Consider the following 24,018-nt stretch of genomic DNA (forward strand, 5'->3'; position numbering starts at 1 on the left):
TTTCACTGAGTAATTACCACATGCCAGGCACTGAGTTAGGTTCTTGGGTTGGCACAGGTGTGTAAGTCATATAACCTGCTCACAAGGAGCTCAGAGTCTAGTGGAGGTGGTGCTGGGAACTGGCACATAAATAATTGAAGTTGACAGTTATGAAGCAATGAGGTGTGGAGTGTCAGGGGACTATTAAGAAGTGTCTGGATCCCAACTCTGGAGGGTGGAAGGGGGCAGGGTTCAGAAACGCTTCCTGGAAGACCTGCCCATGTGCTGACCCTTCAAGGATCAATCATAGTGAAGAAGGTGAGGAGTAAGAGGATGGGCATCCCAGCAAAGGGGACAACAGGAGGAAAGTTATAGAAGTCAAGAATGACTTGGGCAGGAACACAAGCTATTTGGTATGGTTAAATCTGTGGGGTTTGGGGATTAATTTGATGTGGAGTATTGCAGAGAGAAATATCAGATTTCTGACTTGGGTCCTAGGATGTATTCTCATATCTGCTTCTTCATTCAATTGATTGTATATGCCTTTATGCAAGAAAAAGATAGAAAAGGGCAAATAAATTGACTTCTTAGTATCTCTGTGAAAATAGTTTTGACCTTGTGGGTACCCTAGAAGTTCTCTACACCATGCTTTGAAAATCTTTGTGATCGATGCATTGATCAATCTCCCAACCTTGATGGGTCTCAGTTTTCCCATCTGTAATTTGGGGGCTGTTAGTAGTAATGGCCTCATAAGCTTGTAAGGATTTCTTGAGTCAATATATGTAAAACCGTTGAACTAGTGCCTGATACATAGTAGGGGCTCAGTAAATATCATTTCTTGTTGTGATTCTGAGTGACAGTAAAATTCTTACAAGAAATTGCAAAAAACTCATTTAAGCTTGATTCTCATGATTTTCCCTTCTTGTCCTCTCTTCTTCCAACTGTAAAATTAGGCTTCGAATTGAAGTTCCAACTTAAAAATGCTGCTGTGAAATAGTAGTAGGTTTTAGTGCTAGTCAGTTTGTGACAATGGTGGTACTTTATGTCAGACCATCAGCTACTGACAATTTAGCATGTCATAATTTCCCAGATTCTTTCTTTCTTCCTAATACCAGGAACCATCCCTTCCCTGTGAGTGGAAGTTGGATGGTAGATGAGGTAAAGGAAGAATAAGTGATTTGACCAGCACCAGGTTCTGCCTGGGGCCACAAGATTTCAGTTTGGCTGCTTCCTCCTTTTACATTTTTCAAACTGCAATCATGAAATGAATTGATATGTTTGAAGAATGGAAGTCAGAGGCCATCACAAATAGTGGGGGATTTTGTGCCAGCAATTTCTCTCCCTCTCTTTGATGAGGGCATAGGGATGAGTAAAATAATCAAAATTAACCTTGGCTTCCCAATGAAATTACCTGAGAAAAAAATTTTTTAAATCTTCACCTGAGGATATATTTTTTAAATTGATTTTAGAGAAAGAGGAAGGTGGGGAGAGAGAAACATCGATCAGTTGCCTCCCACACATGCCCCAACGGAATTGAACCTGCAACCTAGGTATGTGTATTTTGGTGATGAAATCTGAAACATTTTGGTTCACAGGACAATGCTCCAACCAAGTGAGACACCTGGCCAGGGCCTCCTCACAAAATTTTAAAACTACCGTTACCTGGATCATCCTACCCCTAAAGATACTGATTTAATTGGCCCGGGGTGTGGAATTTTAAAATCTTCCCAGTGTCCAAGTTTTTCCAGGCTATAACTAAAAAAGGTCACATGTTTCCTTTTTAAATTGTAAAGTATAAACAATCTACAAAAAAGTACCTAACACATAAATGTCAGCTTAACATATTGCAAAACGAACACCCATGTAACTATGATCCAGTGAAAGGAACAGAATGTTGCCAAACTCCCAGAAGCTTCCCATACCTTTACTCAGTCACCCTTTTTCCAACTCTTCACAGGTAACCATTACCCTGGCATTTTATAATCACGTCGTTGCTTTGTCTTTTAATTTTACCATGAGTATGAAGAAAAGATTGGCACATTTTTTGAACTTTATTGAAATGGTATCATACTTTTTTTCTGGCTTCTTTTGTTCAGCATTTGATTCATTCTTGTTTATGAATATAGGTGTAGTTCTTGCTTTTCATTATTCTGTAATACTAGAGGCCCAATGCATGAAGATTCATGCAAGAATGGGCCTTCCTTCCCCTGGCTGCCAGCACCGCCTTTGCTCCGGCTGGAGCTGCCTTTCCACCTTCACTCTAGACTGGAGCCGCCTTTCTGCCTTCGTTCAGGCCCAGAGCCACCTTTCGGCCTTCCCACGCTGCCCAGAGGCCCGAAGCAGCTGGGGCACTGTGGAATGCCTGAGTCGTCGCCATAGTGACGACACAAGTGTCCCACCCTGCCCCCAGCTGCTTGGCACCTGTGTATGCAAATTAACCCACCATCTTTGTTGGGTTAATTTGCATACTCACTCCTGACTGGCTGGTGGGTGTCATGAAGGTACAGTCAATTTGCATCTTTCTCTTTTATTAGTGTAGATTTCATTATGTCCATATGGTACACTTGATGGATGTTTTGGTTGGTTTGGAGCTATTACAACCAATGCTGTGATAAACATTTTCATGTGTCTCGTGATGCATGAAGGCAGACACAGTCAATCTAAGTAGAGTTGAGAGTTGTTGAATGCATTTGCTCATCACAAGGAAGTGAGAGACCAAGCTGCTGTTCTGGTAGACTCTTGGGGTATATAGGAGTTGGCATCTGGGACCCTGTTAAGATTCCTGCTCTGGGCTGGGATTCTGTAAGGTTGCATACTACATTTTATCAAATGTCACTTTTCAGTGAGACCCTCTCTAATTACCTTTTTACAACTACAACCCTCCCACACTTCCTATTCCCCTTTCCTGTCTAGTATTTATTATTTTCTAACTCACTCATTCAGATATATATATATATATATATATATATATATAAAATCTTGTTTATTGTCCTTTTCTTGACACCATTAGAATGCAAATTTCATGAGAAATTTTTATCTGAATGATCAGGTTGAATTACCATTGCTTAGAATATAGTACCGGGCTCATAGTGGTTTCTTAATAAATATTGGTTGAATGAATGAATGAATGAATGATATGAGTGGCAGTACAGGCATTGTTTAGGAGCTGGAGACCTGGGTTTTAATTTTTGTCTTTGCCTGTATTAAGCTCTGTAACTCCAAAAGATTCTGTTTCTACATCTCTATGTACTCATTAACAAATGAATATATAATACCTGGTTTGTATGAATTTTAGTGAGGCTCCTGCAAGGAAGTATTCTATATAGATGTGAGGGGATATTTCTATCATCTTACTTGTTTATATGTAGTATCCTGAGCAAATAGCTTCATTCCCACTTTACTTTAAACCACTCCCAAGAAAAAGCTCTCCCTTTGTAAGCAGGCTAGAGCTGACAGGTTAATTTTTGCATCTCCCTCTGAAGACTTTAGTGGATCCTTTGCATATCACTTAAGTTAGATCATTAGACTCATTATAACCCATTGCAAAACTGAAGGATGAAATAATAACCCACCACAAGGGTGCGGGCCTTGAATGTGTCCAGTGGTCTCTCTGGGTCATCTCCTATCATCCCCACTGCAAGTCTGTAGGGAGTGTGTGGCTTCATTTTAAGATGAAGAAATGGAAGTTGAGAGAGATCTGGTCTCCCACCAAGGCAGGGGAGCTGATAAGACAGAGCCTCAGGGAGAACTCATGTCTGTCTGACTCCAAAACTAAACTCTCACCCACCTCAGGAAATTGAGACATTTCATTTAAGAGCTGACAAGTAAATATATATTATCACTCCTATAGACGATGTTTCTTACTGCTGTGCTATTTGTTTTCAGACTGTCTATGACCAGTGGTTCATCACCCTTTTTAACATTGTCTACACATCACTTCCTGTTTTAGCCATGGGGATTTTTGACCAGGTATGTGTTTTTCTCTATTTACAAGTTATTTTTCTCTGTTGATGCCTTTTAGTTGCTTCTAACTTCTACGTAGAAGATAAAAGTCATAGAAAGAGTCTTAGGAGTGCAATTGTTTTAATAGGTATTGTTTGGGTCATAACCCCTTTCAGATCCCCCACTGCCCCAAGAAGTTTCTCTGATCAAAGTTTGGCTACTCTCCTCTTAGAGATTCATACCCTAGATCCATACCCCACCATCTCAGAGCTCTTAAAGCTCTGAGCATTTTCATGTGTCCTCTGGTGCATGAAGGCAGACACAGTCTATCTAAGTAGAGTTGTTGAATGCATTCACTCATCACAAGGGAGTGAGAGTCTGAGCTGCTGTTCTGGTAGATTTAGTAGTTCAAGTCACTGCCCCAAAGCCATACAGCCAAAAAGTGATAGAATTCAGCCTAACTCCAGGCAGCTCTTAAGGCTCTAAGATGTCCTGCAGGAAATAGTCTCTTTAACTTCTTTTTAATTCAGCATTTTTCAAACTCATTTGACTACTTTTAGTTACCTATTTTTAATACATCACTTATTAATATGCCTCAGAACTAGTGCCCTGTGGTTCACACACCGGGAAGTGCAGAGAACTTCCTGCACTTCCCTCTGAGAGTGTAGAGAACCATGAGTGATAGATAAAAATTCATGAAACCAGGTTGGAGTGCAGAGAGCTAGCATCTGCGGTGAGACTTCCTTGGTCAGCACAGGCCAGAACAGAACTACAGACCAGCAGAGAACTCTCCCAGTGGGAGAGAGACACAGCCCCGTAGCCATGGGGAGGGAGGGTGCATTGAAGTTTTTGTTTAGCTCAACATGCTTGAGAGGAGAGAAGAGAGAGAATCATTTATAAAAATGGTGGCTCCTTGGCATACTCAGAGCCTTGGAAGGTATTTTCTGGAAGGGGGGACATGTCTGGCTGCCTGTGGGGAAGTGAAAGGCTAGCCAGAGGAGTTTCCATGGCACGATGACAGTGTATTATTTAAAAAAAATTTTTTTTTGAAGTATTTTTAAGAAGACCAGATTTTCTCCAGGCTGTTGTTAGACCCATTTGCTAAGCCTCACTTTCTGGCCCAAAGCCATCTATTGCAAAATATAAATCTTCACATTATGAGCTCACTCCACTCTCCCATTTTGTGGCTTTGTAGTGAGCTATAAGTTTCACTTTTCATATGTAAAAAGGGCAGTGTGTGAATAGCACATTTTATGGAGCTCTACACAAAGTAATAGACTCCTAAAGACCTTAGATATAAAGGATTTACGTGCATTCATTTTCAAGTGCCATGTTGACAAGTGTCTCTTTTCTGGTACTTTATATCTCCTCAGAATGTGGAATAAAATAATAAAAGTAAGATAGTTTCTGGGAAAAGATGATTATTGTGCAATTTGAAAAAAAATATACAATAAGGCCTATATTACAATCTACTTGAGTGCCTGTTCCTTTCCTTTTCTGCTTTGTCAACTTTGGTTCTTAAACTGATCTCAGGATCATGGAGTGCTATGCCGAGAGGGTCTCAGTGATCACTACAGATCACTCATAAGGAGGAAATCAAGGTTCAGAGGTTCAAGTCACTGCCCCAAAGCCATACAGCCAATAAGTCATAGGATTCAGCCTGACACCAGGCCACTTGGCTCCAAACTTGCTACCCTATCACCATTGTTATTACTATCATTATTGTATTTGTTATTACTTATAGAGGCATCCGTATTTATTACTTAAGGTATGGCAGGAACTCTGCTGAATACATACCCATTTAATGATGACAGTAGTCCTGTGATGGAGGTGCTATTGTCAGCGTGTATGGAAATAAGGAAACTGAGGCTCAGACAGGTCTAAGACTACACCCCTACTAAGCTGCAGAGCCAGGGTTTGAACTCAGGATTGTCTGGTTTCAAAGTCTGTGCATTCAACTCTACCAGTCACTGGACTGAGAAAACAAGCCCCCAACAGCATCTCAAAACCAGACGTCCTAAAGAGAATATGTCAGTGTTCTTCCTGGGACCCCATTCACCAAGACTCACGCCATCCCACAAGGGGGAGGGGAACTTGATCTGCCCCCAGAGTTCATAACTGTATTCCTTCCTCTTCAGCTGCATCTCCTCCACCCATGGCCCTCTGATGTCCTTCGTGGTCAGTCCTTACCATCCTTTTTGGTTTTGGCATTTGGCTTTGGTGGTCACAGTGTGGTCATCAGCTTTGGAGCTGGTTGGAAATGCAGAGTTTCGGGCCCTACACCTATTGAATCACAATCTTCTCCCCAGGTGATTTCCATGCACATTAAGCTTGAGAGTCACTGTTTTAGTTTCTCCCAGGACCCCCATTGGGGGCAAACATGATGCCCTCATATTCTGTGGAAATCCTTTGTCCTGAACACCTGGTAACTGTCACTGGAATCTTCCCTGGGTAGAACACTCAGCTCTTCCTGCCCACCTGGGCTCCCACATGCAGTTTTGCCTTTTCCTGTTCCCCTCTTGTTACTCACCCACCCCTCTAAGTTGGGAACTCTGATTGGCCATTTCCAACTCTGCAGCTCTCTGTTGCCATCACCTGGTTACTACCACTCACTGCCTTGGCAATGAACCCCAGGGCCCATTGACTGCACATGATGTATTAGGATGCTGGGGTCACGAGTGTCGCTGCAGGAGAGTACAGGAAAGAAAACTTAAACGTGAAGCCAAACATCTGGGTGCGAGTCAGGTTTTGGTTCTGATATAAGAGCTGTGTAACCTCTCATGAATCTCTCTTGGAAACTCAAGTTCCTCCTTTATATAATAGAGATCATTTTAGTATCCTCTGGGTTATTGTGGGAACGAAAACAAGATAATGAGTAGTGCATATGAGGGCACGCTTAGACATGCACTTGCTATTTCTGGAGATAGGGAATTCGGGGCCTCTGACTTCTCCTCAAATCTCCTCTGCTGAAATAACTCTCTGTTGACAGGATGTAAGTGACCAGAACAGCATGGACTTTCCCCAGCTCTACAAACCTGGACAGCTGAATCTACTTTTTAACAAGCGTAGATTTTTCATTTGCATGGCACATGGAATCTACACCTCATTAGCCCTTTTCTTCATCCCTTATGGGGCCTTTTACAGCGATGCCGGAGAAGACGGGCAGCACCTTGCCGACTACCAGTCTTTTGCAGTTACCATGGCCACGTCTTTGGTTATTGTGGTCAGCGTGCAGGTAAACCTGTTGGTGAAAACATCTTAAATGATGGCTTTACAACTTTTAAAATTCTGTTTCATTGTTTACTGATTTTGTCTACTTCTTGGAGAAAAAAAAATCCTACAAGAACACTGGGGCTTCCTTTTTAACTATACATTTTGAGATGGATGCTAGCTGAACCTATTGTGGTAATCATTTCACAATAAATGTAAATCAAACCATCATACAGTATGCCTGAAACTTATGTAGAAAAATGTGTCAATTATTTCTCACTAAAGCTGAAAAAAGAAAGAAAACAAGAAGTTTTAACATAAATTGCCACATATAGGAAATTAGTATAGGTGTCTATAACCTCCACGTTAATAGAAACCGTCCAATGAATCACTTCTTGGGGTGGAGCATGGTTATACTACAACTACTTCCTTCTGGTGTTTGAAGAAGAAAATTTTTCCACTTATAACAGAAAGAAAAACTTTTTCATGATTTCTACAAGACTTAATAATTTCCAGGTTTTAAAGTGAGATCTAAAGTTTATCTGTCAATATCTTTCCTTGGAATTATTCAAGAGGTTCAGTGTTACGTTACAACTGTGACACCTCTGAATCTGACAGAGATGATTTTTTAAAAACTATGTTTTTATTGATTTGAGAGGAGAAAGAGAGAGAGAGAGAGAAAGAGAGAGAGAGAGAGAAAGAGAGAGAGAAACATCAGTGATGAGAGAAAATCATCAATGGGCTGCCTCCTGTATGCCCCCACTAAGGATTGAGCCCACAACCCAAGCATGGACCCTGACAAGGAATAAAACCATGACCTCCTAATTAATTGGTTGACACTCAACCACTGAGCCACACCACCTGGGAAGACAGGGATGACTTTTGATGTTCCATTTATCTTCTTCCACTGGATATCTTGAGTTGTGTTTCTACTTCCTTTTTAAGCAAATAATTGACCACACTATTAGATATGATGTTAGAATTCACAAAAGCTTTCTGATCCATTAAAATCTGCAGCTCTGTGTGGATACAGCAAGCAATGTGGCCTCTGTTAGTTTGTTTTCTATTTTTGTTTTTAAGGAGAAAGTGTCAATCAAAGGCTTAATTTTTATAGAGTTTGAATTGCCTTTGGTCAGTCCTTTTTTATCCTATAAACAATCTCTTTTCTAAGTCTTAGCTGCTCACATCCAACAAAAGATCTCACTAAAGTTTAGTGACTAAACCCAGACTTTTTCTTCATGACTCATTGAATATTTATTAAATTTAATGAATCAAATATAAACATATTGCTTTAAAATGGCATCTTTGCCATTCCTTGGCCCATTTAAGTGATATCATTAAGTCCATACCAAAGCTATCTAACACTTGACATCTTGGAAGTTCAAAATTCAGAGTCAGACGAGTAGCATCCAAAAGTAGAACCAGATTTCTCCACTCAGAAAGGAGTTCTATTTTCTATTTTACAAGAAAGCATACTGGTGCTTTGTGAGCCCTCTAAGCCTAGTTCCCCAATGTTCAATTCTGCAGCAGAGGAGAAAGTCATGGAATGGCTTAGAAGCAACTGATGTAGCTAAGGCATTCATCAGTAGAGTCCATTATCGGATAAAGTCTATATCACCTCGTCTTGCCACTACATTGGGCACGCCAACCTCTCTTGTTTTGATGCCTTGGGATCACTAAGCAAATGCGGTATATACTCTTGTAGATCCAGCCCAGGGAATTGGATGATCTACTCCTTGTCATGAGGCCACGTTTCCAGTTCTCTGGATTCTCCCTCCAGTGGGAGGGCAACAATGGGATGTACAGTGGCATCTTTTTAGTGGTAACATCTTTTTAGCTTATTTGCCTCCAGGCCAGACCTGTTACTTGGTGCTCCAAGAGGTGATTTGAAAGGTAGTAACTGAGATAAAGAGCCAATATCTGAAGAAAATGCAAAGGGAAACCATTCTTCACACTGCCCTTAACATTATCTGCTGTATAAATAAGGGCAAAAATTACCTGTAAAATTTATTGTAGACATGACAGGCATTATATGATTTTAGTGAAACTAGTTTTCAAAATTAACCCTATAATTTTGGGTTAGAAAGGAGTTCTGTTTGTCTGTTTTAATATCAAAAGTCTGTTGGTATTCTTATATATCTTTTTTTCCTTAACTTGTCCATAATTTATTTTTTTATATTCTATCACAGCAATGCCAGTGCTATGTTTCTATATTAACTTTAGATTTAGAAGCAGTTTTCCCCATGAAGCACACAGCTCTTCTTATGGTTAGATGTCACCCTTACATTTCTCCCTTTTTTTCCCCCACAAGTTGAGAGATCATAGAAACAATCTTATTTTAAAAACATTGTTTATTCACAAAAAGATCACAGAATTTTGCATTTTGTAATTTGGAGTTTTTAAAATCAAACTATTTAAAATTTCTTACCTTTGATTATCAAGGTTTTATAAGAATGATACCCATGCGTTCTCAGAGGGATTCACATTTAGGACTCAGAATAATCATTGGTAACCTGGTGGGACTATCCATGTCTGTCTGGTTCAGTCCTTATTGGCCTTTGTCTCTCCAAGATTACTCTCTGCCTTCCATCTCCTCAAGGACAACTGTGGTCCACCTAACTTTTCTCTAATGTTAACACTAACATTTTATGGGTACAATACTATTAACTGAGCTACAGATTTCCTCAGTTTTTCCATTAGTGACCTTCTGTTCCGGTATCCCACATTGCCTTTAGTTGTCATGTCTCCTTAGATTCCTCTAATATCTAACAGTTCTCTTTCCTTGTCTTTCATGATCTTGACACTTTTGAAGAGTGTCAGGAGTATTGTAGAATGTCCCTGGTTTGTTTGATGTTTTCTTAAGAGTAGACTGAGATTGTGGATTTGGGGGAAGAATCACAGAGATGTGTTCTTCTTGTTGCATCCTATTAGGGAGCACATGATATCAACATAATTTATTATTGGGGATGCTGATCTTGGTTACTTAGTTAAGATGATATCTTTCAGGTTTCCCCATTATAAACTGACTGTGTTTCCCTTTTCATACGCTAGTCATTAGAAGTGAGTCACTAAGTGTAGTCCACATTCAGGGGGAAGAGAATTAAGCTCCATTTCCTAGAGAAAGGAGTTTCAAAGAATTGGTGGTCATATGTTAAAAACATAACTGGTATAATTTTAAATAAAATTGACATAACAAACGGGGATTCAAGATTTACCCAAGATTACACAGTGACTGCATTGCAGGATTAGGACTAGGATTCAGTAGTCTTATTTCCCAAATAAATGTTCTTAAATAAAGGCATTTGTGTTTTTTAAAAATGTGAGTATTTTCTACAACACAACTATTAGAGAGTTTCAGGGTTTTTGGCATAGTTGGGAAGCAGTAATGCACACATGGAGTTGTACTTCTAAAGACGGGGCTCTGGGTCTCACCACTTGGTGGCTGTGATCTCTTTGCCATGTTACAGGGTTAAAGTCCTCTAAGTCTTATCACCATACTCCTGTTCCATAGATTTCTCCTCTACTTGATTTCTCCCTGCCTCACCCATATGCCCACCATTAATTCTGAGGGGCCCGAATCAGCCGGGAGACTGAGGAACTTTCTGGATAGGAGATTGAGAAAGGAGAGATCGAGGCTAGTGATGGTGGCCTAGAAGCAGAATGGGTGAGAATGAATACCAGTTTCCAACATCTGGCACGCTTCGTTTATTACTGTACTCCAATTTAAACTAGGTGTCAAACACAGGTATTTGTTGAATGAATGGAAGGGCAAGGGATATGAAGAGAGAGGTTAAAGTTGAGCAAAGGAAGTCAGAATTTGGTTGAGGTACCCAACTATCCCTGCTGTATTAGTTAATTCCCATCTTACCTCAGATGACTAAAGCAAGCCTGTCCTTGGTGGTAGCCTTCAGAAACTTGTGTTGTCATTACCACTATGAGTAAGATCATGCTTATACATATTTTGTAGTGCCACTATGCAGTAGATATTATTGTCCCCTTTTACAGATGAAGCTGAGGGGTTAAATGACTTGCTTGAGGTCACCCACTGAGTTCCAGGTCCAGAATTGGAACCCAGGCCTATCTGACTCCAGCATTTTTGGGGATAAAGTATTTTATTTTACAGAAAGACTGTTTAAAATGAAAACTTTCAGGCAGTATGAGAAGAAAGGTTACACTGAGCATAAAGGAAGATAGATACTTTCTTGTTTATATAGGAGAAAGAAAGAGAGAAGTCATAAAGCTAGGAGCACTGGGGTTTAGAAGAGAGAGAATATCTGGAAGAACAGAGGAAGAAGATGTCTGTAGACACTAAAAGCATACTTGGCCCACTTGCTTCTGTCAGGCTTTTCTGGTTTTTAGAGTAACAACAACAGCAGCTCCCAATAATTGAACATTTCCTATGTAAACGAATTGTTACTGAGATCATTCCAACATCTCATTTACTCCTCTTCCCTCACAGCCCTCTAAAACATAGTTGCTATTACTATAGATGAAAACAACAAACATGTTATAGGCCAGGATTTAAACACAGATCTGACCTCAGATCCTCAACTCCAAAGCCATGTGGACCTCCCTCCTTTATAAAGATAACTGGAAGCTATGGCCTTCCCCCAGTATATAGTAGCTACAGGGAATGCATGGTCCACCTCTATCTTCCATGAGGGGATACCTAGGACACCTATACCACCCTAGAATAAAATGGGAGAGAAACTCTGTTCATAGTTGATAAACACACAGATCCTCTTTCAACCTCAAAATTTCAATTTAAGGAATATATAGGTTAATTCCTGTCATTTTAGTCTATCACTTATTTTTATGTCTAGGAAGCCATGAAAATGTCTGCTTTACCTTAGAATTCTTAGACATGAATGCATAAGTGTTTATAATCATGAAAGCTCAGCAATTTTAGCTTCAATCAGAAGTTGCTGTCCTATATATTTAGAATAATACGTTTGAGGAATTCTGTGAATGAACTCATTTGGATGGTGGCATTAATAGCCCTTTCTCACTGTTTAAGCTTGACTTGTCATTGTGGTAACAATCCCCATGAAATTTCCTTGGTCTATATATAATTACAGTTATAAATTGTATGGTATGTATGTGTTCTGCCCATGCTATTGGCCAAACTGTACCCATGTCTATTATTTTTTAAATATCAGTTTTCTTCAGTTATTTAAATTATAAAGTTCTCCTTTTAACATTTCAAACAATATAGAAGTGTTTAAAATAAAATCAACCGCCTTCCTTTCGTTCCCTACACTTTCCTGCTTAACTACTCTTATGATTACTATAGCTCAATCCTTTCATATTTTTTTCTTTGCTTTGAGACACGCACACACACATATGTATTCAAGAAAAATTCTTGTAATTTTTGTAATACGCTTTTCTCACTTAGTGACATATGCTGGACAGCTTTCCAAATCAACACATTCAGATCTATTGTAATCTTATTAAGAGCTGCACAGAATTTTATAATACGGATATATAATAATTTATTCATCCTTTCTTTAATGATAGACATTCAGGATGTTTCTTTTTTTTCTTTTCCTTTTTTTTTGTTATTGAAGCAATGCTGCCATGCATATACTAGTACATATATTTTATGTACTGTCAGATAAATTCCTAAAAATGAAATTTCTGGAGTCAGAACTAATTTTTACCAATCTGATAGATGAACAATGTTGTTGTTGTTTTTTCTCATTACTGGGTCAAAGAGAATAAACATTTTAAATTTCATAAATATTGCCATATTAATTTCCAAAAAGATTGAAGTTACAAACAAGAGAGACTTCTTTAAGTTTAAAAGGTTTATTAAAAGCCACCAGGTAGCCCTAGCTGGTTTACCTCAGTGGATAGAGTGTCGGCATGCCAACTGAAGGGTCCCGGGTTCAATTCAGGTCAAGGGCACATGCCTGGGTTGTAGGCTCCATCCCCAGTAGGGGGCATGCAGGAGGCGGCTGATCAATGATTCTCTCTCATCATTGATGTTTCTCTTTCTCTCTCCCATTCCCTTCCTCTCTGAAATCAATAAAAATATATTTTAAAAAAAAGCTACCAGGCAGTGCCAGAATCTTCAGGAGGGCAAATGAAACAGGGAGAGCCACAGCTAGGCTTAGCCACTGGAGGCAGCACCCAACCACAGGGCTGCATTGTTGTAGGGAGAACACTGCTGTTGCCATCGTTCACAGCTTGGCTCTGGTCACACTGGATGGAAGGTGAACCACAGAGTCCCAGGAATCATCACCTCCACCACCAGGCTTGTCAAATGTTGAGAGAAGTTTAGTAAACTTTCAATGGCAATTATGATTCTTATCAAGCGCTCCTTGTATTTCAAGGAGATTTTACTTTAAATAATTTGAGGCTATGTTATTTTCCATGTGATGGTTCTCATTTAATATCTGTTCTTTATAGCTTTTGTCTTTTTTCATGATAAAATATCCTTATTTAAATTTTAATATTTTATATTTTCATTTTTCGTGCTTTTTTTAGTCTACATTTGCCTGATATATAATTTGGGCCCATGCCTTCATTTTCATCTCATTCTATTAGTTTTTCTCCTTTAATAAGAGAATTAAACTACTCATCCTATCTAATAAAGAGGGAATATGCTAATTGACTCTTACACCATCACGTAGATGGCACCACCCACAGCCAATAAGGAGGGAATATGCTAATTTCTGTCCCACCCTCAAAGATGGCAGTACCCACAGCCACAAGATGGTGGCGTCTAGTCCCCTCAGCCCTGCTGGGGTGGCAGGCATGCGGCAAGGCGGAGCCCACGCCCAGGCAGGCCTGGCCTTGCCACGCACCTGCCTCCAGAGTCCCCCAGTCCTCTTAGCCCCCAGGGCTGGCCTGAGGCTCAGGCAAGCCTTGAATGGTGGCTGCCCAGCTGACGCCTGAGATGCAGGAAAGCCTCAGATGGCGGCTGCCCAGCCACCCAGGGCCGCCCAAGGCTCAGGTAGGTAACCAGGGCCGGCCGAGGATTGCGTTGCCGGCAGTGGCAGCAGCAGAGGTGTGATGGGGGCATCGCCTTCACCTGATGGCCAGGTCCCTTCCTGCCTCTGAAGGCTCCCAGACTGTGAGAGGGGGCAGGCTGGGCTGAGGGATCCCCCTCCAGTGCATGAATTTTCATGCACTGGGCCTCTAGTTTTATTATAATAACTTATGTGTTTTACCTTGTTTCTTTCATGTTCTTTTAGGATTATTTTTAATTCTATCTTTTTATTTCAATTTGTTTCCTTTATATACTTGAATGCCCTGTGCTTTTTTAATATCCTACTTATGAGTAATTTACAACTTTTACTATTGAATTCCTATTTTACTAGTGATTTCTCCCTATTTTCATAGTCATTTAAATATTTATTTCTATATGACTATATCAAAACTAAGTAACAATATTCTTTTACCAAATGCTTCACTAATCTGTTCTGCACCTTCCCTCACCCACCTCCAAATTAAACAATTTTGGAAATGTTTTTACTTTACTTCACCCTCCCTGTCTTTACTCCTCTCCCCAACTCTTGCACATTAATAATTTAGAACTAAACCACAATGTTATTAAATGCTCCTTAAACATATGTTTTGACTGTTTCAAAATTTTTTCCAAATTAATACTGCAGTTCATACTCACATTATTACTCATTTAGAGCCAACTACAAATTTACAAGAATCATTGCTCACCACCACTTTTATCATCTTTGTCTTCTGCTATTTTGAGGTCTTTGTTCTGATTTAATTTTTATTTGGTTGCAGCAACTTCCTTGAGTAATTTCTTCAAAAAGGGCAGATAGATTTTATACTTTTGAGCCTTCTTTCTTTGCCTTTGTATTTAAATAAACTATTAGAATGGCATAAGATTGTTGAGTCGGAGCCTTATTTTGGGGGAACTTTGTAAAAGTTGTTCCATAATATCCCAGTTTCAGTGTGGCAGTTTGATATTAGGTTGATTCTCTCCTTTGTAAGTAATGTCTTCTCTAGAAGCATGTGTTCTTTATCCTTGGACTTCACAAATGTCACCAGAATGTAACTTCTTTCATTAATTTGCCTTGGATTTAGATTGCTCCTCCACATTTGAAAATCTTTGCTGCTTTCTTACAGCAGAGCAGTTTTCTTCTGTCATTTCTTTGATCTTTACTTTTTAAGTTTATTTTCCATTCTAAAATGTCATTTTTTGTATATTGGGCCCAAGGATCTGACATCTATGGATTTGCCATCCCCGTCTCATATCTTTTTGCACATGGTTTCTATTTCTTCAAGTTTTTGCTCTCTGTTGTGAGATATTATTTCCATTTGTTTTTTCCAGAATATTAATTCAGTTCTCATTAGGGACTATTCTTATTTGGTTTCTCTACTCAACTTTTTAATTCAGAAATAATGCTTTTTTTCTTCCAGAATTTTTTTCTTGGGATCTAATTGCATCCCCTTAAGAGTTCTCATTACATTTTTTTTGTTATTGTTGTTATAGTACTTGTCTGTATTTTCCATTAGTTCTGCCTCAATAGGAGCCACCTGTTCTTCTTTTTTTAGTGAAGTCTGAGATTCATTGTGATTTTTCCTTGCCTACTCATACCAACATGATCCAGGCTGTTGGTGTCTCTGGATAGTGAGGAACTGATAGGTGGTAGAAGATAGATTTGGAGATTTTGTCTAATGTCTTAGTATCCAAACAAACTGGAGAATCAGCATCTGTTTGCTGAGGCATGGGTGGCAGGGCTTTCTGTTCTCAGAACACTTGAGGAAAGAAAATGCTGCCCCTTTATAACCCCTGTAGTTTACATCCAACGCTGCCAGCATCCTTTTAATGGGTCAGCATTTTAAAAAGCAGTAAACTTCAAGTGGGAAGTGGACATATATCTCCACGTGCAGAGAAGGATCTATATACTATGTGGGTAGGACCCCCTCAGGCAGGCGAGAAATCTGTGATCTGTACTTAGATCATTTGGAACCTGTGAGGTACATATAATGACATCAGAACCTACCTTTTTTTCCCTCTCTGATAATGCAAGGGTTCATATTCACCAGTGGCTTGCTTGACACTCTGACAACAGTCCATGCTTTCAGCTGTGCTGCCACAACAAGTTATTGGAAGACAGAAGAGCTTGTGAACATGCTCCTAGATCACTATAAACCCCAGCATCTGAACTTTATGTCAGAAAAGGATGAAGGATTTTTCTTTGTTATTATTTGAATAATTTAAGAGAAAGGATCATCAATATGAGATAGAATATTGTTGTCAAAGGGATTTTGCCAGTGTAGAAAATGGTCATGTGAAAATTTATGTTCAGATTATAAAATGTTGCACTTGCTCACTAAAGAAAATAACTTTTTCCAACAGAAAATTTTGAAAGCAACTTATAAAGTAACATTGAAATGAGAACTCATTCCACTTTCTTATTTCTCTATAAAAAGAAGCTTCACATGTTATCCCCTTATTCTGACTCAACCTTGACAATTATAATGGCTTTCAGATATAAGTTCTAAAGTCAGTTGCCAAGCAGAAATGTCAAGTCAGTGCCCTGTGTTGTGCAAAATGTGGAAGTGCCTGTGGTTGTTTGGGAGCTAAACAGGTGCAACTATTTTTTCACAGAGCAGTTCTGGATAAAGACCACTCAGCAAAATGATTCTCTGAAAGATCTCCCCTGTGTATTTGACTTTGTTTGCAGATAGCCTTGGATACCAGTTACTGGACGGTCATTAATCACGTCTTCATCTGGGGCAGCGTTGCCACCTACTTCTCCATTTTACTTACAATGCACAGTAATGCCATGTTTGGTGTCTTCCCAAACCAGTTTCCGTTTGTTGGTAAGTGAATCCTACTATCTACTTGGGCCTAGTGTCATGCTGTCATTTATTTGTCTTTGTAATTTATTTTCTGGGTTGGGTGGGACTAGGGGTAACCAATGATCTTTTCTCTAGGAATTGATTGCATCAGAGGCATCTGAAGGCTTCCAGACTTGAAACAGGCCCTGAAAGACTAGTTTCTGCTGTCCTTAACCAGATGCAGAAGAATCATTGAGATAGCTGCTTCCTGGTTCCCAACAATCCAGATGCAGTAAACTGCCTCTTTGAAAACAAGAGGCATAGCATATATATCATCTAACTGAGACTTGTATGGTAGAGGAAAGAAAAAGAGCAAGAAATGCTGGGCTTTGCCTTTTATGCCATATTATCACCGACATATCTGCCAAAGATTACCAGTGGAACTTATTTGCATTAAGTAAGAAAAAAATGATGTATAATTTAGAGACTTCTACAAAATTTGGTACATTAGTCTATAAGTGGCATGAAGAGTAGGCTCAGACATTAGATGACCACAGTTCGTGTCAGCTTCACCACTTATAAGCTGTGTGACCTAGGAACAAGTTTCTTTTCCTTTCCATGCCTTAATGTCTTCACTTCTAACCTGAGGATATATATAGTTCCTAGTTTCATAGGAAATTTGTGAGGGTTAAATGAGACAATACATATAAAATGCTTAGTATGTGACATTTTATATAGTACTTTAAAAAAACAAATGTTAACCATGATAATGGTGATGATGATGATGATGATGATGATGATGATGATGATTCAAGAAAATGTGGCTTAGGGACATTTCACAGTGATTTGAGCAGCAAATGGGTAGCAAAGCACCTCCTAATATCCCTTATGATCTTGAGATGCTATGATTCTTCAAAAGTGTACATCTGGTCTATCTATGGTATATACTACCATTGCTTTCTACATTTCAAAATGATCCTAGCAAGAGTCACTGAACTTTACACAATGGGGCTACTAACGCATTTTCTCAGAAGTTTTGAAATCTCTAGGGTGTGTGAGAGAAGTTGGTAGCAATGATGTTTTTGAGTTCATCCTAGCAAACTGTGGAGTGATGTATAGTGACAACCTTCTTGGGCTCAGTCAGGCAAGACTGAGATTTGCATCTACTTTTTGGAGAGTCCTTTCTACCAAAAGATTTGTAGAAGACTTCATGTAAAAAGCAAAATAAGAGCAACTATAGCATTATACATTTCCAGTGATGCAAAGGTTCCTCAAATTGTAATTCCATTTAAATTCACACATACACTTAAGAATGTTATTCTTCAACTTTTGCCTTGCCTTGCATGTACATGGAAATTTTAAATTGCACCACTCTTATTTAATACGTAATATGAATACTTTGCTTACCAGAAGATTCCAGCCATGTAGAAGAAACATGATGGTTATGAATAAAAATAAGCATATTAGGAAAGAGAGACATTAAAACTATTTTTAAGTTTTTTTTTTGGCTGCCAAATCTGAAAGTTCAGTGCATTGACTAGAAGATTTTCAGTCCTAAGAGAGCATTCTAGAATGCATAATGGGACTGGAATGCCTCAACCAGAGAAAGTATTTTGTGTGGGGACTGCTCTCTCCAGCTAAGCACATGTCATTCCAGGAATTAATTACTGTGCTCCAATGAGACTTTTCAAAAGTTAGATCAACATTGGGGTTTAAGAAAAAAAAAAATTCCCTTAGTAGCCAGCAGCAAACAGGAATGTGGTTTTAAAGCAAAGCTTGTTTTTATTTTTTCCTCAGCCATGCCTGGGGATACTGAGCTTCAAGGAGCTCAAAGAGACTATTTCTTTATTTATCCTCACCCAAGGATATTTTTCCATTGATTTTAGGGAGAGTGGAAGGGAAGGGGAGAGACACACACAGAGAGAGAAACATTGACGGGAGAGAGACACATCTATTGGTTGCCTCCCACATGTGCCCCCACCGGGGTGGGAATTGGGCCTGCAACCGAGGCAGGTGACTCTTATTTTTAAGAAACAAAAGACTCAGGAAGAACCTTTGATCTTCCCCCTAACTGCCTAAAAATTTAGATAGAACCTTCTCCAGGAAGGGAGTTATCATTACAGATAACTATATTTTAATATGAACTCGTTGAGATAGGTAGGGAGAAAACTAGCAAGGCCCATTTGATCTACATCCTTCCTGTATCCATTGTTAAAGATGGTCCAACAAACATTTATTTACCAGATATTTGCTTCTCCATTTCCTTGTGAAGTGCCTTCTTTCCCTTTGAAGTCGAAACCGCTACTTCCAATCCCTACTCCCTTTTCTCCTTACCTCAAGATGGCTTGTAAGCCTCAACTGCTAGGGTAAATGTGCCTTTTAAAAATAATAGCTGCTTTGTAGTTGAGGGATCTAGAAACTGGATGAGAGAATTGTGCTTCACTCATGAAGCTGGGCTGAACCTGACTAAGCGGATGCTCCAGCTGACGGTCTCCAAAGGGTCAGGCCACCAAGTAGTTCCCAAGAGTTATCAGTCTTGCCTTATCCTCATCACCATTGAACATACCATATAGTGGAGAAGACACCTACATTAGTGGTTCTTCTTAGATGGTTCAAATATCACCATTCCTAAAAAGGCCTTATGGGTATAGACAACAAGCCTATTAATTCAACCATTCAATTCTATTTATAAACACAAAGTATATTTTCCTTTAACGATAGGAAATGCACGACATTCCTTGACCCAGAAGTGCATCTGGCTGGTCATTCTCCTAACGACAGTGGTTTCAGTTATGCCTGTGCTGGCATTCAGATTTCTGAAGGTGGATTTATTCCCGACCCTGAGTGACCAGGTATGTTGTACTGCTGGTGAGTCCTTGAAGGGCTGGTTCTTGGCTCTTGGAATTGTGTTCTTCTCTGCCTGATTGGAAGCCCAGTGAAGGGCCAATGAACTTCCCATTGGCAAACACCCTCAAGTACACAATGTCACCTCACAGAAGATGAAACTGCCTACATCTGAATGTACTAGCCTTATGAGTAATGACCAATAAAGACAAATGTCTAGACTAAATATGGGTGGGGCGTCATAAATTACAAGTGAAGTTGGGTATTTCAAAAAGTTGACTGGAAGCATTTTGGACAATTTGTTCCAAGGGAAAGACAAGCAGTGGGGAAAGTTATTGTCTTGGGGACAAATAAAGGGTACAGTACAAAAGAGACAATCAAGGTAGGAGGAGCTCTAAATATTTGTAGAAATGTAGTGCAGATTCAGAAACATGGAGGAGGTTTTACCTTCTGAACAGATTAAGAAAGGAAATAGCAGCATAATGGATGGATTGGAAAATAGAATGGATTATAGGAATGCCTAAACCAAGGGATTACCATAACATATTTCAGTGTTTCCTGGGAAGAGGAGAATAAGCAGGACAATGTCAAGTTAGGTCTGGACGCAGGTAAAAAGAGAAAAGGAGAAAGAAGGGGAGATACATTTGTAGCCACATCAAGAGAAGGGTAAAGACACTAATGGGATGAATAACCAGACCAACGATGCTCAGAGGAACTGAAATGGAACGTTCCTTGTCATGCTGTCCCTCTCATTCTGGGGCCAAACTATAAAAATATTCCTTCTGAAATGATTCCTAGAGTCCCCTCTAATGTCTGTCCTTTCCCTTTGCATGTGAAAGCTCATTCTTATGTAAACCAAGAAAATGATGGATGAGTTGAAGGAAGAAAGATGATGATCATTTCTTGCTCTATTTAGTCAGATCGTGACTTTCTGCTTAACAGTTTTTTACTGACATAAAAATCGGAGTCCAAACAATCAGCTGAATCAGAGAACAAGGTGGCTTATAAACCTTGTTCTAAACCTTGCATCTTTTCTCCTCAACTTTAGAGGGAAATGAAAGAAATATTGGAAACCCACCCAAATGATGTTGGCCTCTTCAAAAGGTGACCAACCCCCACCTCCAAAGAAATTAAAACCCTGAAAATCTCATGATACCTTGACCGACCACAAGAGTTGAAAAGTTCTGATTCTCATTTTTAAAATTTTGTCCTTGTCTAGTTCCTAATGACTATTGGATTCTGAGAATCTCCAAAAGAAGAAAAGGCCTGTTCTGAGGAGAAAGGGGACTGTAAATTGTTATACTGACCATGTTTGGGTGGTGCATGCTAGACAATCTTAAAGTATGTTCCTATTCATTTAAGATGGATATATGAGATGGAGACAATAACAAAATTTGCCTTAATACTTCTTGCTTACTTATTAGTCTTTTGGTAGAAATAAAAACTGACCAGTGCCCAGGGTAATCCATTAGTTAGAAAAGTTCTTGGTTTTTAGCTGAAAAACTCTGTTTTGCGATTAAGGTGAGTATTGTGTTAATGTTGATGTTGTTTTTACTGAGAAGGCTTTCACTTCACAGAGTGGCCCACTGCCTAGAGTGTGTTATTTGGATGCACCATCTCACTCTGGATCTCCTTCCTCTCCAGATCCGCCAGCGACAGAAGGCTCAAAGGAAGGCACGGCCTCTGCATAGCCGAAGGCCTCAGACTCGTAGATCAAGCTCAAGAAGATCTGGATATGCTTTTGCTCACCAAGAGGGCTACGGAGAGCTTATCACATCTGGAAAAAATATGCGAGCTAAAAATCCACCCCCAACATCAGGGTTGGAAAAGACACTGAGTAATAGCACTAGTTGGATTGAAAATTTATGTAAGAAAACCACAGACGCAGTGAGCAGCTTTAACCAGGATAAAACAGTGAAACTGTGAGTCAAGATGAATTTGAACCACATAGTTATCTTTTCACTTCAGCTGGAGCTGAAATTCAGCTGGCTCTGGAGCTTGGGATTGGGGCTAGGAGTGGGGCAGATTGCCTCATTTAATTTAAATCTGTGGCGGACAGCTGCCTGGTGCCTATCAAATAGTGGTGTACTCTACCAGAAACCAAGTCAGATGGTCACCATCTAATTTGTGATTTGGCAGACAAAACCTTCACAATATAAGCACAGGGTTTTATCAATTTAGATACCAGTTGACCTGAACTTTAGAATTTTATGTATTGAGAAAACTTGTAAATCTGCATATACATTGAATGCATCTTCAGGTGGATAAAAGGGTGCATTCAAAAGGTATATACCCCAGCTGAGAAAGCATGCTTGTTTACAGATAAACACGTATATGTAAGATCAGCCTTTCCCAAGATATACTTTTAATATTTAAAATTATACTAAGATGCTTTCAGATTAAGATATCTTCCTAGTCTTGATATCTATCTGTGGGTTCAGAACAAAAATCACCTTCATGCCTGAAGAATAGAAAAACACATCGTTGTTCCTCATTTTTATGCTAGTCTAGAGATGGTACAGATTGAGCATTTTAGCTGGGGATAAATTGGTAATTTGGTCAAATTTATTCAAAAAACTTACATGGACCTGTTCATGAAATGTCAAAGAGAGGCTCTCTAGTAAGTGTTCTAAATACTTTTCAATGATTTCTATAACAATCTTGGTAGGAACTTGCCCTGTGTTATCCTGAACCATCAATGGAACCAGCAAAGCATTGAAATTTCCAACTTTAATGATAGTATTCCATACAGTATATGGGCAAATACTTTCAACATTTCTTATTTTAAAAAGTTCCATTTGAAACCAAATTAATCAACAATCTTTTCAATTACAATTAAATACCCAGGCTTAAATCATTCAGAGTGAGTTGCTTTTGGTTTTTAGCTATAATGCTTATAATTCCAAAATAAACATATGTAGATGAGGCTGGTTTTTTTTTGGAGATGCTCTAGTCCAAATGTGAATCACCAATGTAGTTTCCATAAAAGAATTCAAGCAGATTTGTGTTCAAAGTCCAGCTCTATTGCTTCTTACCTCTATAACTCTCGGCAGATGAAGTGCCTCTCTGAGACTCAGTTTCTTCCTCTGCAAAATGAAGATATGCTACCTACCTCATGTGGTTATTTGAGGATTGTCAAAGCACAAATTCTCAAATCATTAAAAACAGAATTCTCAGAGGAATAGATGATGAGGTTAGGCCCATTTAATACACCATCAGAATAATAGAGCAATTGAAAAGGATGTGAAGAAGTAGAATTTAGCTAATCACTGTGAAAGGCCTTGAAATGAGATTGCAAAGTAAGATATAAAACTGGTCAGTGTCCTACAGGGAAATAAAACTATGACCATGGAGGTGAGTTTCTCTACCAGAAAGCAAAAACAAGTCATCCCCATGCCTTATCAATTTTTTACAAGTCAACATCCAACTTTACAGGGTTCTTAATCTGGTTCCTATTAAATTATTAGTCAAAGTTCTATTTCCCAAACGAGTCAAATGGTCCTTGGATGGGCTTGATGAATAATGGGCTAGCATAATATTAGTAGGTCACACAATCCTGTTTTTTTGTTTTATTTTGTTTGTTTTTTTGGCCTTAATTTCCAAGTCTGGGATAAGTTTCTTTGAATGGGATCAAATAAGATATGTGTCAAAGAACCTAATCATAGTAAATGCTCATATATGTTCCCTTTGCCCCTACATGCCTATGTAGACTCATCAAGATATTAGTTTTCAATGTCTAATGTGTTTGCTCACTTTTTATAACATTTTTGAAAGATTTGAAAAGTTTCAATAAATATTTTGGCAATATTGGTGTTTTATGTTTTGCCACTTCTTTATTGGGAACTCAAAGAGTTTTTGTCACATTGGCCAGCTGATTTTTTTCCCTCTCTCCTTTACATGCCTGAGGAAAATGTACATCATTCTTAGGATTGGAGTCAAGAATAAAACAAACCAATTGGACCTATGTATAAGGGATGGGAAAAGTTAGGAATGTTCCAAGTTTGCAAATTCAGTTCAAATTAAATAAGGCTGTTTATAAACAGATAATGTGGATGATTGTGAGAGAAACACATTATCAGCTTACTTTGGCCCCATGAGATTCAAATTAGCTCACACACCCATTGCGAGATCATTTGATTACAAGTGCCAGGGATTATTTTGAACCTGAACAAAAAGAGTCTGAAGAATGACTGGTGATAGCAGTACACCAGGGAATAATAAAATTTTAATTTTACATAAACATTATCATATTATTTGGAAAGAAAATGTATTTTCTAGATTCAG

At 39.0% G+C, this 24,018-nt stretch overlaps 1 protein-coding gene across 4 annotated transcripts in view; it reads left to right on the forward strand.

Annotated features, from left to right (window-relative positions):
- ATP8B4 (ATPase phospholipid transporting 8B4 (putative)) overlaps positions 1-23,531 on the forward strand; it is a 214,855-nt gene extending 191,324 nt beyond the window's left edge. For all 4 annotated transcript variants that reach the window (XM_070423207.1, XM_070423198.1, XM_070423188.1 and 1 more), the window contains 5 exons: positions 3,865-3,948; positions 6,911-7,156; positions 16,794-16,932; positions 19,612-19,742; positions 21,379-23,531. In XM_070423207.1, coding sequence (XP_070279308.1) covers positions 3,865-3,948; positions 6,911-7,156; positions 16,794-16,932; positions 19,612-19,742; positions 21,379-21,660 — 882 coding nt within the window. In that variant the 3' untranslated portion in view covers positions 21,661-23,531. The remainder of the gene's footprint in view (positions 1-3,864; positions 3,949-6,910; positions 7,157-16,793; positions 16,933-19,611; positions 19,743-21,378) is intronic.
- Positions 23,532-24,018: the final 487 nt, after the last annotated feature.

The sequence above is a fragment of the Myotis yumanensis genome, unplaced genomic scaffold, assembly GCF_028538775.1.
Source record: "Myotis yumanensis isolate MYYU_CA2020_CCGP unplaced genomic scaffold, mMyoYum1.0.hap1 SCAF_1, whole genome shotgun sequence".
Taxonomy (NCBI): domain Eukaryota; kingdom Metazoa; phylum Chordata; class Mammalia; order Chiroptera; family Vespertilionidae; genus Myotis; species Myotis yumanensis.